Source organism: Danio aesculapii, chromosome 9 (assembly GCF_903798145.1).
Source record: "Danio aesculapii chromosome 9, fDanAes4.1, whole genome shotgun sequence".
In the NCBI taxonomy this organism is placed as follows: Eukaryota; Metazoa; Chordata; class Actinopteri; order Cypriniformes; family Danionidae; genus Danio; species Danio aesculapii.
The window spans coordinates 4,524,943-4,542,543 of record NC_079443.1 but is presented as its reverse complement, the minus strand read 5'-3'; the positions used below and the strand labels follow the sequence as shown (position 1 = coordinate 4,542,543).

Genomic DNA, 17,601 nt, shown 5'->3' with positions numbered 1-17,601 from the left:
AGAGAGAGAGGGGGTTAGGGTAGGGAAATTTCCTCAAGCCGGGATTCGAACTCGGGATGCCCTGATGTGCTTCTGCACCATATGTCAACCTGCTAACCACTAGGCTACTGCGCCAACACAGAAGGCTTGTTTATTCAGATTTTATATGGGATAGAAACATTGACACGTCTGTCTGTTTTTATGCGTTATGTTCTGAAGGATCTCTGGAGGAGAACTGTTTGACCGGATCATAGATGAGGACTTTGAGCTGACGGAGAGAGAGGTGATCAAATATATGCTTCAGATTGTGGATGGGGTCAATTTTATCCATAAGAAAGGCATCGTTCACCTGGACCTCAAACCTGAGAACATCATGTGTGTTAATAAGACGGGCAGCAAAATCAAACTCATCGACTTTGGACTGGCACGCAGACTTGGTCAGTATGAAATGCTTGCAGTGCATTAATATGATTACTGTTATTACTGAAGCTCAAGCTAATTATACAGTGTAAGAATGTATGTGTTTAGAGCAACCCAGGCTCATTCTGAAAACGTAGTCCCGAGGTCGTTTCTGGAGACTACGAATTATGTAGCCGGAGGTACGTATGGCTGCATTACATTTTTTAAGCGAACGCTGCGGGGTGGTATGACGCCGTTCCTTTTAGCGCTTACTGGCTGACCACTTACCTTTGTGTGGAGGGCTTTCCCACTGCAACCAGTTTGACTGGTTAGCTCGTCCTGTGCGTCGGCGGACTTGAGACGCAGAGAGGAGCTGACCACGACGACTGGGTTTGAGTCTGGGGAAGAGCGGTTCCAGAAATCAGGTAAGACTAAAACAGAAATAAAGTGAAGAAGTTCATAACAGGGTGAGAATGTGGTAAAATCCAAAAACGTGGTAAAAAAATCAGACGAGGGCTTTCCTTTTTTTGGACGGCTTTTGTAAATTGTTGGTTGGGTTTAGGGCGGGCAAGGCAATCGGTAAAATTGGTTGGGTTCAGGGAAGGAGAAGGGTGGGTCGGCCGGCTGATTGGCCTTTCGCCCAGTCAATCATTCAGCCAGACGGACAGACAGACGTATGTTCGACAGCGGCCTCTGGTGGGTTTACGCGAGAACAGCGCAGGCGTGAACGGCACTCGCGGGAGACATCTGAGAAGCAAAAATGGCGGCCTCTCGCGGATTCGCGAAAACCAAAAACTGCAAAAATACATACATCCCGGGACGTATTTCGTGGTCTCCAGAAACGTCCTCGGGACTACGTTTTCAGAATGAGTCTGGGTTGGTTTAGACTGGTCCGAATCGGATTAAAGGGATAGTTCACCCAAAACTGAAAATTATATCATCATTTACTCACTTGTTCCAAACCTATTTTACTTTCCTTTTTTCTGTTGAACACAAAGATATTTTGAAGAAAGCCGAAAGCCTATTGGCATCCATAGTATTTGTTTTTCCTACTATGGAGGTCAATCGTTAAAAGTTTTCTTTAAAATATTTGTGTTTAACAGAAGGAAGAAACTCATTTGGAACCAACTAAGGGTGAGTAAACAGTGAGTACATTTTCAATTATGTGTGAACTATCCCTTAATAAGTAATTTTCTTATGGAAAAAAATCACATGTTGCTGAATTTGTTCAGGAATCTTGAATTTGTTTGTGTGTGTTTTGGGGATGGCCGTAGAGAATGCTGGCTCTCTGAAAGTCCTGTTTGGAACCCCTGAGTTTGTGGCTCCAGAGGTGATTAATTATGAGGCCATCAGTTATGCAACAGACATGTGGAGTATAGGAGTTATCTGCTACATCCTGTGAGTACATGTTTACACAGAACAACCAAACAAAATCATCCTAAATGCACCTTTTCACAAGATGTAAAGTAAATCACTGATGTCCCTGAATTTGTAGCTTAAAATACCATACCTCAGAAATGTTTTATAACTTTTTTAATCTATGCTTTTTAGCCTTTGATTCTAATTGTATGACTGTTGCTCTAAATTCGAATGATATTGTGCTTTTAGAAAAGAGGGCCGAGCTACAAATGCCTGTGTGTCAGCATAGTGGCAGATTCAAAAACAAAAGTAACAAAACTAGCTATGTGCTAAGGCAGGGGTGCCCAAACTCGGTCCTGGAGGGCCGGTGTCCTGCATAGTTTAGCTCCAACTTTCTTCAACGCACCTGTTTGGAAGTATCTAGTATAGCTAGAAATAGCTTGTATTTAGTATGATGAAACAGTGCTGCTGCTTCTCCATGTGATCATGAGAAGAAGAACCGTAAATGGTGGACTATGGCATAATAAAAGCTCTGCTGATTTTGTGCTACGTTGTGCTCGTCTCTCATCAGCAATTGCCTTAGCGTTTCTCTCGTTTCACTTCCACAGCTTTCAGTCTTATTCTGCTTCATACTACCATGATGAGAGGTGTTGAATACTTTAGCTCATCCATCAACATGATTAATGCAGCAGTTTTTTAGTATGCACTGTAGACCACAACTCCCATGATTCCACACTCAGTCACGCCCTCATAAAACTTTGTTGTGAATGCCAAGTTCTAAAAAATTGCACTCTCTGCCTTTAAAACACTTGAATGTTAACAACACTATCACAAGCATACACAGTCCTTTCATTAACTGAATAAAATAATCATGTTATATTTACCATTTTCACCCACTTTTCTGTCACCTCTATGAAAGTTGACTTGTTTCTTTGGTTCATGTTTTACTCTAGTGTCAGTGGTTTGTCTCCGTTCATGGGGGACAATGATAACGAGACGCTGTCAAATGTGACCTCAGCGACGTGGGACTTCGAAGACGAGGCGTTTGATGAGATCTCAGAGGAGGCCAAAGACTTCATCAGCAATCTGCTGAAGAAAGACATGAAGTAAACACATATCTCTGCTCTACTTTATTCAGAATATACTTGAAAATATTGGTGTGACTAAACAATAACCACTGTTAGATTTCAAAATTAAAGTCTGCGTGAGCCGGAAGTTGCTGAGGCTTTCATTTCAATATGTTGGTATACTTCTATCTAAAAAACAAAGTCCAACAATCCATTGATGCAGCTATAGATTATTTTTATTAAATGCTCCGTTATACCAAGTTTTGTTTTAACATTGGTTTGAATGAACACTTTGTGAATAAATATGTCTTGTTTTGGTCATGAAAAAGTAACATTATTAAGAGTCGCCAGGTCTCGAAATGCTTCTGAAATGAAGGATGCTTTGAACTGCTTTAGTCTCATGACCCAGTGTTTCGAAACATTTAGTCACGTGACCTGAGTATTTTGAATCACCTTAGTCACGTGACCTGAGTGTTTCGAATCACCTGCGCTTCGGGATCTTGAACAGATATGACTTTGACTACGCTTCTTGATTACCCTATGAAATGATTTGTACCCATTTAACCATTGCTTGCCTGACCAGTCCCTATTTATTAAACTGCACATGAATCCCCAACTGTGTTATCCAGTGTCCGACTGTTACAATTAGTCTGATGGTGTTGACAATAAGTGATGCCAAGTTACAAATCATGTTTTTTTTGTTTTTTTGGTGGGTTTTTTTTTTAAGTTTGGTGGGTTGTATCAATCAAGACACACAAAAATGCTTAATTTGTCTCAGTCAAAGTTTTAATCTTTAAATTTTGGATTACTACTATCGCCTTACTCTGTGAGTCATTTACATAATAATACATTTTATTTGTAATGCGCTTTTCTCAGTCCCAAAGCGCTAACAGAGATACAAGGCAAACAGAGCAGAGCAATAAAAACAGTCAAAAAATAAAAAGACCACAATAAAATGACCGATTCAATACAATTGGATGATAAAATTAACAAAAATAATCAATCTAAGTTAAAACCAATGGTAAAAAAGTGAGTCTTAAGACGTTTCTTAAAACATTCCAGAGAAACAGCATTCCTGATGCTGGTGGCTAGGCCATTCCATAACTTAGGCGCACTGTACGAAAAAGCACGACCACCCATAGTCTTTAGTTTACAGCGTGGCTGATACAGCAAGATTGCAGATCTTGAACGAAGACTGCGGGTGGGAGTGGCCAGAGTTACCAGGTCTCAAATGTAGTCAGGTGCTAGCCCATGCAGTGCTTTGTATGTAAAAATCAGAGACTTAAAATCAATACGTGATTTAACAGGAAGCCAGTGAAGTCGCTGGTGTTACATGTCTGATTAAGTAGATTTCCTTCATCTTGCATCATGCGTCTGTGCTCTCTGAGGTACAGCAGAAAAGTTTAGTTCTCTGTCAGAGGTTTTACAATACCCTTTCTTCCTTTCTTTCCTGATGTCATCATTATAGCACAGTTACAGATAGGAGTGTGCGTGTTTGTTTTACAGAGCTCGTCTGACCTGTGACCAGTGTTTCCAGCATCCATGGCTCAAACAGGACACCACCAACATGGAGGCCAAGAAACTTTCCAAAGAGAGGATGAAGAAGTATATTCTGAGAAGAAAGTGGCAGGTGAGGATCTGAAAAATTCTAAATAATTATATATTGTAGCACTTACCATGTATTTCTTTAACAAAAGAGTTGTCGAATGAATGTTTTCTCTTTTCCAGAAAACAGGGCATGCGGTACGAGCTATTGGTCGACTGTCTAACATGGCGTTGATGGCAGGTGTTCATGCCAAAAAAAGTTCCCCCACAGAAGGTATCGGTTTTCTTTTCTAACTAAACCCTAAAATACAAGACTGATATTGACTTGGGCTCAATCCCAATACTATTGTATACCCCTACACCTTCCTCTTGGCCCTTGAAACAGAGTACGAAGGGGTAAGGCTAAAAATATTCTACTAAGAAACTCAGTTAACTCAGGTATAAAAAAAATGTAGGAGGGTAAAAGTCTTTCACACTAAGACTTTTGTTTCGGAACCTGGCGCGTTTCCCCAGTTAGAGCTGTTCGTTTGGCATATCTGAGTCCAGCAATCGCGCTCGGATCCACGCCAAAACAATCGGTCTGAGATCGCCTGAATGAGGTGGTCTTGGCTCGATTGAAAGTAACTCTGGAGCAGATCACTTGTAGTGAGAAAGCAAAACGATCCGAACCAGGCTATATCACAGTGTATTATGGATATGTAATAGGCATATATGGCAATAAAAAGAAAGATTGACGAGTAGGGTGGGATGTCATTCCTATCAGTAAATGCGTGTTTTATGTCAAATACAAAAGTATGTTAACTATTAACGAGAGCTGTTTATCCATTAGGAAAATTGACCGAACAGCATTTTTGGTTTATCTGTTACTTCTTTATTTAATGTAAAGCCTAGAATGCATAAGTCAACTGCTATGTATGTGAGAGTCTTACCTCTGATTTATATTTGGTGACGATCTCTGTGGGTGTCACCATTCAAAATTAAAGCGCAGCTATTCACTTATTTCTTATTGCTCTTCATCATAAATTAAAAAATGGATGCATGACAGCTGAGCGGGACCAATGTGAGGACAGTTTACTCGCATGTGACTTGTTTTAGCTCTTTTGGTACGTTTAGAAACTTTGTCGTGTAAAAGCGAACCGCACAAAGAACAAAGTGCAACATTGTAACAATTTGAATCCCTGTTTCGGAACAAAAGAATCGATCCACAGGTGTGAAAGCAACGAAATAAAGGTTCACAAGACAAAAATGTTATTCCAGACATGCTAAAAAAACGAACTGCATGTCACAAGACAATTCTGTCAAATCATTAGGTATCAGAATTTAGCCCAAGGAGTAGAAATGGGATTGAGCCTTAGCTAGTGAATAAAACATTCAGCCCTTATTTAAAATTCAACATGAAATCTTCATTTACTCTTATTTTTATATGTATATAGTGGTGCTTGTTATGAACGATGTACCCGTGCACTTGATTAGTCTTAAATGATCAATTAAATCTTTATTTCTATAGCGCTTTTACAACATAGATTGTCAAAGCAGCTTAACATAGAAGTTCAAGTAAATTGTAATTGAAATTGCGTCAGTACCAGTTTTCAGAGTTGAAGTCCAGATTAGTTGATTTCAGTGTGGTTTAATTTTTACTGCTGAAAGTCCAAACACAGACGAGCAAATCCATCAATGCACAGCTCCTATGCGCAAGTCCCAAATCACAACCTTCCAAATGACTTTTCTGCACTTCTGGTCACATGGATTGTCTTTAGGTCGGTGCTATCAGTGCGTGTCTCGCTTTGTTCAATCTTCCTCCATCTTGGTAGCAATGCCCACCTTCAAATAAACCAATCGGTTCCCAATGCATGAAATCAAGCACCGTCCTATATTTTTGTCTTATTTTAAGACTTCAATCGGATGTTCCCTCATGATATGAGAAAAGGGACAATCTTTGCTTCCTTTCATGCCAACATTAAAGTGAAGTTTAGTTATAAACTCATTTCGAGAGGATCACGTGCTTATGATTGCTAGCGGCTGGATCCGCATTATCCAATTCTCAATGCACCAATGAGACGACCCCTAAGCTACTACAAATACCCTGGGTTACGTACCACCGATATCTTCGTTTTGAAGAATCCCCCCATCCACCCCTACTCCTCTTTCTTCCTAGATGGGTGACACGGTGGCCCAGTGCTTAGCACTGTTGCCTCACAGCAAGAATGTCTCTGGTTCTAGGCTTTACCAAACCAGCAGACATTTCTGTGCGGAGTTTGCATTTTCTCCCCGTGCTCACGTGGGTTTCCCCCGGGTTCCCCGGTTTCCTCCCACCATCCAAAAAACATGCAACATAAGTTAATTGACTAATCCAAACCGGCACTATAGACATGCTCCTGGTAAATGGTTATCTCTCAAGAGCAATCACTGGCTGTTCATTGGTTATTACAGCTTATAATTAATCATCAGCTAAGTGTGAACTCTTGAAATGTGTCAAAAAGTACACACAGTTCTATATCACCATGTCACATGCCATGTAATCTTAATAAAGCAATGAATGGTGATGAAAGCAATGTATTGATTAAATTATGACAACGCAAGTCTTTTTGATAGACTCATAAGAAGCGAACTGTCAGTCACCACTATAATCACAGACCACTGTACAAAACTTTAATATTCATATTATTGTTATTTATATAACAAATTATTTATGGTGGCTATGCGGTGGCGCAGTAGGTGGTAATGTTGCCTCACAGCAAGAAGTTCAGTGGTTTGAGCCTCAGCTGGGTCAGTTGGCATTTCTGTGTGGAGTTTTGATGTTCTTCCCGCGTTCGCGTGGGTTTCCTCCAGGTGCTCCGGTTTCCCCAAGTCCAAAGACATGCGGTACAGGTGAATTGGGTTAGCTAAATTGACCGTAGTGTATATTTGTAAATGAGTGTGCATGGTTGTTTGCAGCTGGAAGGGCATCCGCTGCGTAAAATATATGCTGGATAAGTTGTCGGTTCATTCCGCTGTGGCGACCCCGAATTAATGGGGGCCCTAAACCGAAAAGAAAATGAATTATTTATGGAACATTTAATAAACAACAAAATAATCAGCTAATGAGTCTTAAAACCTAAAAGAATGTGCTGTGAAAAATGCTGAAGACAGTGATACAATCTGAAGTGTGTGAGTGTGTGTATAGGATAGTATTATATTGTATAATTTACAATTTTACAAAACTTTTATATTTGCTCAAAGTAATTACTAAATATACAGTAAAATTAATAAAGTATATTTTATTTACCTGCAATACACCTTAACAGTATTTCCGACACAATCTCACGGCAATTCGTAACTTTTTGACTTAGTGGCTAATTAGTATGAATTCGTACGATCCAATTTGTACGATTTAGTACGATTTGCTCATCCCCCAATGACGGTTGGGTTTAGGGGTGGGGTTAGGTGCCACGCCTCCTTTTTAAAATCGTACAATTTCGTACGAATGAACTCGAATTAGCCACTAAACTGACAAAACGTAAAATACTTACGTTTTCTCATGAGATCAGGCTGGTATTTCAAATATAACAGAAATAATAATGAAATTATTTACAGTATGAGGATGTCTTTAAGTTCTATTTAAGCAAGTCAAAAAAGATCAGAACTGTAAATAATATGAATTACAATTAAAAGTACATTTTTATTTGAATGGCGTTCTTTGCATTATTAGGCGAAACTGTCTACAAAAAGAAAGAAATATAAAGGTTTACAAGTTTTTCTGTTTTATTAGTGAATTCATAAAAAAACGTGTAAAGTCTTTAATGTGAGTTTTGTCTTTCACAGTAGATGATAAACAGTTTGCTGCTGAATTGGAGGAAAAAACGTTAATGAAGCCAACGTTCAGCTCTGTTATCAAAGATGTGGAGGTGGTGGAGGGGAGCGCTGCTCGATTTGACTGCAAAATTGAAGGTAAATATTAAATGACTGATGGATATCTAGAATCTTCTCCCCCCCCCCCCCCCCAAAAAAAAATTACATTAAAAAACGAAAATACAAATCAATTTGATGTCAAAACCTGGTTGTTCAATTGTCATCCAAACATTGATACACTTTGACCACCAAAATAACAACACATAATAAATTAAACATTTTATTCATTGGAAAGCTTCAATTCCAACTTTCAAAATTACACTGGATTTTCTATCCCTACAATACATGTAAATCTTGATGTCAAAATCGCCTCAAATTGACATTTAACGTCTGCGTCAATAAGCATAACAACATTATTTTTTACATGCCAATGTTAGATGTCAATTTGATGTTGTTTTGACATCAAGGTTGTCAACTAACATCAAATAAATTTTTTGTGTTTTTTTTTTTTTGTAGGCATCTAGGTGCCTCATGGGTAAATTACTGATATGGCTAATAAATAAAGTATTTCCTTTCTAAATAAACCAAAATATTTTTTTTTACCCAAAAAAAAAAAAAAAAAAAAGATGAAAAAGGTGCATGCCAAACATTCAGAGTCCTTTTACGTACTCAGCCATTCAAATATTTGGGTTTAGTACGATTTTTGATGTTCTTATGATGAAAAAGGCTGCATTTAATTGGTCCCGCACAACCAGTAAAGCAAAATGTTATTATATTATTAAAATGACCATTGATTCTCAGTTTGAATATTTATCCTTCAGAAGTCATTCTAATAAGGCGGTTTGCAGTTCAAGAGACTTTTTCCATTATCAATGATGTTGAAGAAGTTTTGTGACATATATATTTTGATGAAACTGATATTTTTCCCCCCATAATTCTTCAATTAGCAAGAAGTTCTACAAAGAGCTTGAATTTTAAACGTGTTTTAGTAGCAATTTAAAAGTTTTTGCTGTCACTTAAAACCACAATATGTAATTTCCACTGTTAGAGGGCGTGTATTTACAAAAAATAAAGGTGTAGTCTAATGTTAGCAAAAGTATTGATTCAAAAGTATCGTCAAAAATATCAAGTTTTGTACCAATTGGTACTGGAATTTTAAAAACGTCAATTTCCTGCTAACATTTAAGCGGATTTGAAACGCTCCATGGCCTTTTATCTATGTTTGCACTCTTGAACAGGGGTGAAAAGTGGTGAACTGATGACCTTCACAGCCAATCGCAGTCATTTCCGTTGAGAATGTGAACACAATGGCCAATCAGCGCTCAAATGTTAACAGGAAAGTCAGTACCGATTGGAACTGAACTCGATACTTTTGACAACCCTAGTGTATTCTGATGATGCTGTGATAGGACACTTTTGAGGTCTGGTAAAAACACAGCACTACCAGTAATTGGGTTGTTAATTAATTATTGCTAAGCATCAGTGGTTTGAGCTAAAGATCTTAGTTATTGGTTTGTAATTATGGGAATTGAACATTCCGACCCCTAAATTTATAATAGGTAGTCTATTCATGCTTTTTTATGTCAGATATTCATCATGTAATTGTTTACTGTTAGGTTATCCTGACCCAGAGGTGGTGTGGTATAAGGACGATCAGCCCATTAAAGAGACGCGTCATTTTCAGATAGATTATGATGAAGACGGAAACTGTAGTCTGGTCATTTCTGAGGTCAACGGCGATGATGACGCAAAATATACCTGCAAGGCCATGAACAGCCTCGGGGAGACCACCTGCACCGCTGAACTCATCGTAGAGGTGATGGGAGAAGAAGAAGAGGAGGAGGAGGAAGAGTAGCCTGGCATGTTTCTCTCTTTCACTTGGTGCTTTTATTTTCACTTCTTCTGGACTTCCAAATGATGACGAGGATGATGAAGACCTCAGATCAGCTTCTTTTATTGCACTTCTGATTCATTCTTTTTGTATTTATGCATCAGCCAAAGTCCGATTGATCACATCTTTAATGTCACTCACCCTCCGTTGTCTCATTTTACTCTACAAGAAGGTTTTGGCACAACTCATTCATGTGTGACCCGCTTCAGATTGTGTGTTTGAATTACCTGCACTTCCTGTCTGTTTGGACTGCTTCATTGAACACTGTAAACCCCATGTTGCGTGTTTGGTTTGGAGATATTTTCCACTTTTTCATCTTCCGTCACTGTAGCAGCATTTTATTACCAAAGTCTGTAGATTATATCTCTTCCATATTTTCTGATATTTACATGTTTGACGGTGCGGTTTGTGTTGTAATGAGAACACTACAAATGTTATTCACTTCTTAAAGAATAAATTTTAATCACAAATAGTCTTTTGCTTGTGTGTGCTCACCCAAAGAGAACTAAAAGTGTCTGTTTATTGACAGTTATACCCAGGGGCGTAACAGCCATTTTAAAAGTGGGGGGGGGGGGGGGGGGGGGGGGGGGGGGGGGGGGGGGCAGCTGTATGGTCACCCAAAAGTGATTAATGATTTATTAGCAATAAAGTTTATTTAATAATCTTTTAACCAAAATTCTAAAATAGTTACAAAATATTAATAATAACAATAAATAAACAGAACCACACACATTTAAATTAAGCATTACTCTGTGTGAAAATATTTTTAAATACTACAATACAATTGCAAAATTGCAAGTTGATACTACACATATAACGTGAGATGGACATCGCCATGTGTACTTGCGGCCGATGCGTCTTTCATAAAAGCAGAACACGCAGGATTCAACACGTAAATTCACCAATTACTCCCCAAATACATGCAAGTGGTTGGTGAACTTAGAGAGGAGTAGATTCAATTTTATAGTTACTTTCAGTATGTGTATCTGATATGATTAAAACACATCGGCAAATTATATTTGAATGGATTGTTAGACTTCCTTGTGTGTTTTACAAATGCTAAAGTTCTTGTTTTACTAGTACTTGTGTGTATTTACATGTCTAAATGATAAATTAAGCAATAGGCTGTAAAAAAGGCTGCATAATTGTGATAATATATCACGTCTTTCTCAGCAGAGTTAAGCTACGGTCACACCAGCGTTTGTGTGTGCGAAATTCTGTCGTACTGCGCTGCGAAAAGGGGCGGGATTAAACAAGATAATTAGACATTAAAAAAGCCAGCGATTGCTCCATGTTTTAAATTTCTGTCCAGAGAGGTCATGTTTTGATCCTCGATTGATCTCACGCAGTCAAGTGATGCGATTTCGCAGGTCAGAGTTCACCAAGCTTGAACTTTGCACCGCAGCAACATGCGAAACTTGACGCATGACCCTGCGTTTCCGGTCTGACGCATTCGCGTGCGTTTGAATGGAAGTCTATGGGAGGAAAAGTCAAGTGTGACCGCACCTTTAAGTTGGTCTTGTTTTCGGGAAAAAAACGAAAAAAATAAGCACTTTTACGACGGTCCCTTACTGAGAGATTAGGTCAGCGCGAGCTCTCTCTGGCTAAACGCATATTGCGACTGCTCAAGCAGTGCTCATAATATCGAGCGAAAAAAGAAAGACAGCTGTGAAACATAACCAGCTTTGTCTTTTCTGTAGGGAATACAGTTTAGATCTTTTTAGGGTTAGAGGTTTTTTAGTTAATGCCGTCTGTCACTGAATGTGTCAGGAATACCAAAAACAAAACCAACTTAACCCCGCTGTCTTTCTCTGGCTCAGCGCCAGACAAGACACCAGCACCAGGGACTTTACGGTTCTCACTTCGAAACGGAACAAAAGTAGGATTCTGTAACGTTAGTGATTTACCCAGCTGTAGCTGTTGCTCCTTTCCGCGTCATACCTGTCTTTGACTGCAAAGTGAATGAATGAAGCTCGTGGCAGACGCTCAAGAGATTCGTGCTGTGATTGGCTGAGTGATCGTTCACTCAAATCAAGTAACAAATCAGAGAAAACTTGCGGCCGCTAGGTCAAATAAAACGTGTGGGCCAGTCGGGGGACAGAGTAACCTGTTTCCAAAAAGTGAGGGGGACGTGTCCCCCCCGGTTGCTACACCCCTGGTTATACCCTAAAGCAGGGGTCACCAATCTCGGTCCTGGAGGGCCGGTGTCCCTGCAGGATTTAGCTCCAACTTGCCTCAAGACACCTGCCTGGATGTTTCAAGTATACCTTGTAGGACCTTGATTAGCTTGTTCAGGTGTGTTTGATTAGGATTGGAGCTAAAATCTGCAGGACACTGGCCCTCCAGGAACAAGTTTGGTGACCCCTGCCCTAAAGCATGCTTTTCTAACACACTTATTTCATAAAACATTGTCACTAAATGAAAAAGTGACAACATCTCTAAGCAGAAATAGCTCTTATACCCCTACACCTTCCACTAGGCCAGTGGCGGAGCTACAATTTTTTTACACTGTGTTTGCATAGTGGCCCATGATGACCAGCAGGATGTGCAGAGCTTTAACTCCATGTCTAGGTTTGCCCTGATTTGGAGAATCTGACAGTAATTTTCTTATCTCCAATCAATCCTTAACATGAAAAAATACCCCATCAATTCTAAAAAATACACACAACACACATTCCGGGTGCAATTCCACCACTTTTGATACTCATAAATATTCATAAGTCACTGTGCTGCATGTACTAGAAGATTTGCAGCCAAAGCGCAGCAAGGGGTTTGCATCTTTTAAAAACTATGACAGTTTACGTTAATTAAAGGTAAGAATGATTAATAAACCCTGCTGAAAAATCCAGCTTAAACCAGCCTAGACTGGTTGGCTGGTTTTAGCTGGTTGACCAGCCTGGTTTTAGAGGGGTTTTGGCCATTTCCATCCTGGTCTTAGCTGGTCAGGCTGGAAAATGACCAGTTAAATCCAGCTTTAAAAACATAGCTGGTTTTGGCTGTGCTCCCAGCCTGGCTAGGCTGGTCAAGCTGGTTTTAGCTGGTCATCTCCCAGCCTAACCAGCTAAAACCAGGCTGGAAATGGCTGGAAACCAGGCTGGAAATGGCCAAAACCCCTCTAAAACCAGGCTGGTCGACCAGCTAAAACCAGCCAACCAACCTAGGCTGGTTTAAGCTGTTTTTTTCAGTAGGGAAATCCATATGAAACCCTTAAAATTGACATCACATCTTCAGTTTTATGCTTGGACATGCTTTGCACTAACACTACAAGCGTACTGACGAGCCCAAACACACCATGCTCTGGGCCACCTCTTCCAAGAAGGCCAGGGCTGGCCAACTGAACCGCGCCCAGCACTCACTTGTCAAACAAACCAGGATATGGAGGTCATGACATGTCCAGGCACGGATAGCCTAGTGTGAGTACACCTTCATTCTTGCAAAGACTGGCTTGGCAGACTCACTTTAACGAATGAACTCTGGACACTAGGACACAAAATCATCTTTGTAAGAATCAATCACGGTTGCTATACATTTGTACAACTATACATTTTACAGTTTTATACAATCCTTTTGCCACAAATTTCAGAACCCTGATGTCACTTTCTAAAACTCTAAACAGTCACTACTTTTAACAGGCTCTCCAGTGTTCCAAACATTGCATGTTGCGTCCAATCCTTCAGAGAAGCCTTGCATTTGCAGGATCATTGGTTTACATGATCCTTTTATCAAACAAATACTACGGGAACATTGCTTTAGTTAACCAACACACAAGATATACATCGTTTCATTAAGTGAAGTTTCACAAACTAAAGGTGCGGTCACACTTGACTTTTCTTCCCATAGACTTCCATTCATACGCACGCGAATGCGTCAGACCGGAAACGCGGGGTCATGCGTTAAGTTTCGCAGGTTGCTGCAGTGCAAAGTTCAAGCTTGGTGAACTCTAACCTGCTAAATCGCATCACTTGACTGCATGAGACAAATCAAGGATCAAAACAGGACCGCTCTAGGCAAAAATGTAAAACATAGAGCAATCGCTCTCTTTTTAAAATGTCTAATAAGCTTGTTTAATCCCGCCCCTTTTCGCAGCGCCGCACGACAGAATTTCACACACACAAAGCCCGGTGTGACCGTAGCTTAATTTCGAGAGGAGCACGTGATATGATTGACTGCAGCTGGCCACTCATCTACATTCCCTAGTTAGCCAATCAGATTAACCCCAACTCACTATAAGTAGCCTAGCTTGAACTACTCTCTCATCTTCGTTTTCCGAAGAAACCCCCCATCCACCCCTTCTCCTTCTTTCTTCCTTTATCACGGGGAGCTCTCGAGAACCACCTGATCTCGTACTCCCCTCATATGCTCTATGGACCAGGCGGGAGCCCTGGGCTCACCTATCTCCGCGCTCAGGGTTCTCTCCCGGGACAGCATGCCAAACCTGCTAACAGTTGTCAAACAATATCTAAGTGTGAACTCTTGAAACAATCATTAAACACTGAAACAAAACATTTTCTTGTGTCCTCAGTACTTGGAGTTGACTTTTGACAGTTGCTGATGACAGTGTGAAAACACACCTGCAAGATAAATGTATACTGAGAAAAAGCCATCTGCAAATAGAACCAACAACTGTACAATGATTCATTTATAAAATCTTACTTGTGAAATATCAGATGATTTGATATTACTTTTTGTAGCTAGAAATCTTGACCAGTGGAATGCTTCCCAATGGCCAAGTGCAGTGTCTGTCACTCATGTAGTACATCTCTATTTGGGTGATGAGAAGCTTGAACAATTTAGGCATGTTGAATGCTCTCATCCTTTGTTGTGGCAGCTTCCACAGTTCTTGTTTAGTTTCCACATGTTGGCAAGTTCTTACTGCAGCTGAGAGCCCAACTCTTATGTTGACAGACTTTGTAGATAGGTTAAGACCAAGCGGCAACCTCCCGCTCTTCCTCGGGAAGCCAATACGGAAGTAACTGAAACTGCAATTCATCAAAATTCCGCTAGTCCTGGCTCCATAATAGAGCAAATTGCAATTGAGCCCACTGTTAGAATGGCCAACTTTACAGCAGAAAAAAGGTGTTTACAGCCTGGTACAAAGAACGATTTTGGTTCATATAGCTATTATTACCCTTCATGACAACTGTGAGGGGGGTGAATTTTTTTATAACTCATCCATTTCCTTTATATTAGGTTATATTAAGTTTGCATAATTAAGGGCGTGGCCACTTGAGTGACAGCTAGGTCTCGCTGGTCGCCGTCACTTCACCTCAGCTGAATCCGGCAGATTAGCCACTGATCTCGGCATATTCATCGTATTTTTGTTCTGTTTTATGTGGCTTTACACAGTCAGCTGCCTTTTGGACTTATTTCTTACAATTATCAGATGATATGGGATGCTGTGTGCATTTAATTGTGCTCACAAACCATTCACGTGGCCTCCATTTCCCATGTGAGTAAAGTTATATACTTGTATACCATCTCTATAAATGTATTTGTTTTATTTAAGATCATTTATCATTAATATTTTTCTTTAGACCCATAAAGCACTTCAGAATGTGACAGATTGATTAGCTGTAGGCTCTAGAACAGTCATCGGAAGCGTTGTCATATAGTGTTATGCTGTTCATCAATAGTCTTGCTTTTACTAACACAGACTATATTTGAAGTGTTTGGAAGTAATTCGCGTTTTCCTCCTGTAGAAAAACGTCATAAGAACAATGTTTAGTGGCTCAATGTATTACTACAGTGTTTTTGAAAGTCTAAACACTTTATTGATATAGTGTACAGCCAAGCACATGTGGTCAGAACACAAACGAGTCGCAGGTAATAAAGTATTAAGCGTTTCTTCCAAAGTAAAGTCTGTCTGCCAGGTCTAAGCAAAGTGCCAGCAGGTGTCTGTAGCTCCGCTCACTCTCCGCCTCTTTGCCCTTGTTTGGTATCCCGCCGTGGGTGCGATGACGCGCGAACAAAATGGCGACGGTTGGCCGCGCCTACTTGTAGCTTCTTTTGCAGTGTTCAGAAACCTATGGGTGACGTCACGGATACTCCGTCAATATATTTTACAGTCTATGGTTAAGACCTTCCAGTAACAAATGTAATGACAAAAGAAACTGTGATGAATAAATACAATGAAATAAAACAGTATGGAGCATGACAATATCAGAATATTGCTATAATTAAGCTAGCTCTACCCACCATTTTTTTCGACCTTGTAGTTAAATGGTTGTCAAGGGCTTGCTTAAACAGTAATTCAACTGTTCTTGTTTCCCTGGCATCAAGTAAGTGTTTTACTATGCTGAAAAGTGTCTGTCCTTCATCTCAACTTTGTGTTCTTTGTTCCACAACCACCACCACACAGAAGGAGAAATATGCAAAGCAGCTGAGTGTCTTCAGGAAAGTTTTGGCATAAATAATGGCCAAGATCTTTTTTTTTTTTTTTTTTTATAAATATGATAAACAATGTGTTGTTTGTTTTACATAGCCATCAAAGCCTCAGTTCTGTTACAGCGTTTTCTCCCTCTACTTCCTTTTCTCCTTCTCTTCTCCAGACCCTTTGCTTTTCCTCATCCATTCTTACACTTTACAATATGGGTCATGTAGTTGATGTTAGTTGATTTTTTTAAAACAAAGATTCACTCATTCGTTTTCTTTCAGCTTAGTCTCTATTTCAGAGGTCACCACAGCAGAACGAACCACTAACTATTCCAGCATATGGTCTTCCAGCTGATACCCAGTATTGGGAAACACACAACACACTCATAAACTACAGACAATTAATTAATTAATTAAATTCACCTATGCTGCATGTTTTTGGACTGAAAAAAACTACACAGGTACGATTTGTTGAAATCATGTCTTTCATCCAGGAATAACTGATTCGAGCTTTCGATTGTGGAGGATAAGCTGGCATAGTCAAAAATAATTTGGAAGGATTTTGGCACAGATATCTTTGGAGACATGATGTTCCAGTAAGGATGATATTCTTAAACGTTTATTAAATGCGCAATTGGGCTTTGTCATGATCACCAGCGAACTAACGGACTACAAATCCGCCATTTAGTTGACTACATCTCCATACATGCACTCCGCTCACACAGACGTTCCTCATCCTGACTGATTGCCCACACACCACCGGAGGATTGTCAAGGACTGATTACACACTATTTAAGCAGCACACACTCCAGTCACCAAGTCTTGTTTACTGTAAGTGACATTACAACACATTTCCCTTTTCTTGGTTTTTTGCCGTATTTTGATTCCGCCTTGTTAATCTATTTATCCCTGTCTGCCGCCTGCCTTCCGACTTCTCGCCTGTTACTTTGACCGTTTCTGGATTGCCTTCATACATCTGTTTGCAGCCGTGTTGACCATTGCTTGCCTGACATCTTCAATAAACCTGCACGTGGTTCCAAACTCTGTTGTCAGTGCCACTCCCAGGGTTACAGGTTTAATACAATTTAAAGTTTTTCACAGATTACATTTTAACCCAAAGCAGGTTGTAAAATTCGTACCATCGTTGGTGTCCAAAATATT

At 39.9% G+C, this 17,601-nt stretch overlaps 1 protein-coding gene across 5 annotated transcripts in view; it reads left to right on the top strand.

Moving 5' to 3' along the window:
- The window catches only part of mylka (myosin, light chain kinase a), a 152,428-nt gene extending 141,888 nt beyond the window's left edge, over nucleotides 1-10,540 (top strand). For 4 of the 5 annotated variants that reach the window (XM_056464687.1, XM_056464689.1, XM_056464691.1 and 1 more), the window contains 7 exons: nucleotides 199-416; nucleotides 1,653-1,776; nucleotides 2,691-2,843; nucleotides 4,311-4,434; nucleotides 4,533-4,623; nucleotides 8,151-8,276; nucleotides 9,794-10,540. In XM_056464687.1, the coding sequence (XP_056320662.1) occupies nucleotides 199-416; nucleotides 1,653-1,776; nucleotides 2,691-2,843; nucleotides 4,311-4,434; nucleotides 4,533-4,623; nucleotides 8,151-8,276; nucleotides 9,794-10,032 (1,075 nt within the window). In that variant the 3' untranslated portion in view covers nucleotides 10,033-10,540. The remainder of the gene's footprint in view (nucleotides 1-198; nucleotides 417-1,652; nucleotides 1,777-2,690; nucleotides 2,844-4,310; nucleotides 4,435-4,532; nucleotides 4,624-8,150; nucleotides 8,277-9,793) is intronic. The other variant, XM_056464688.1, reaches the window with a different exon arrangement.
- The last annotated feature ends 7,061 nt before the right edge of the window (nucleotides 10,541-17,601 follow it).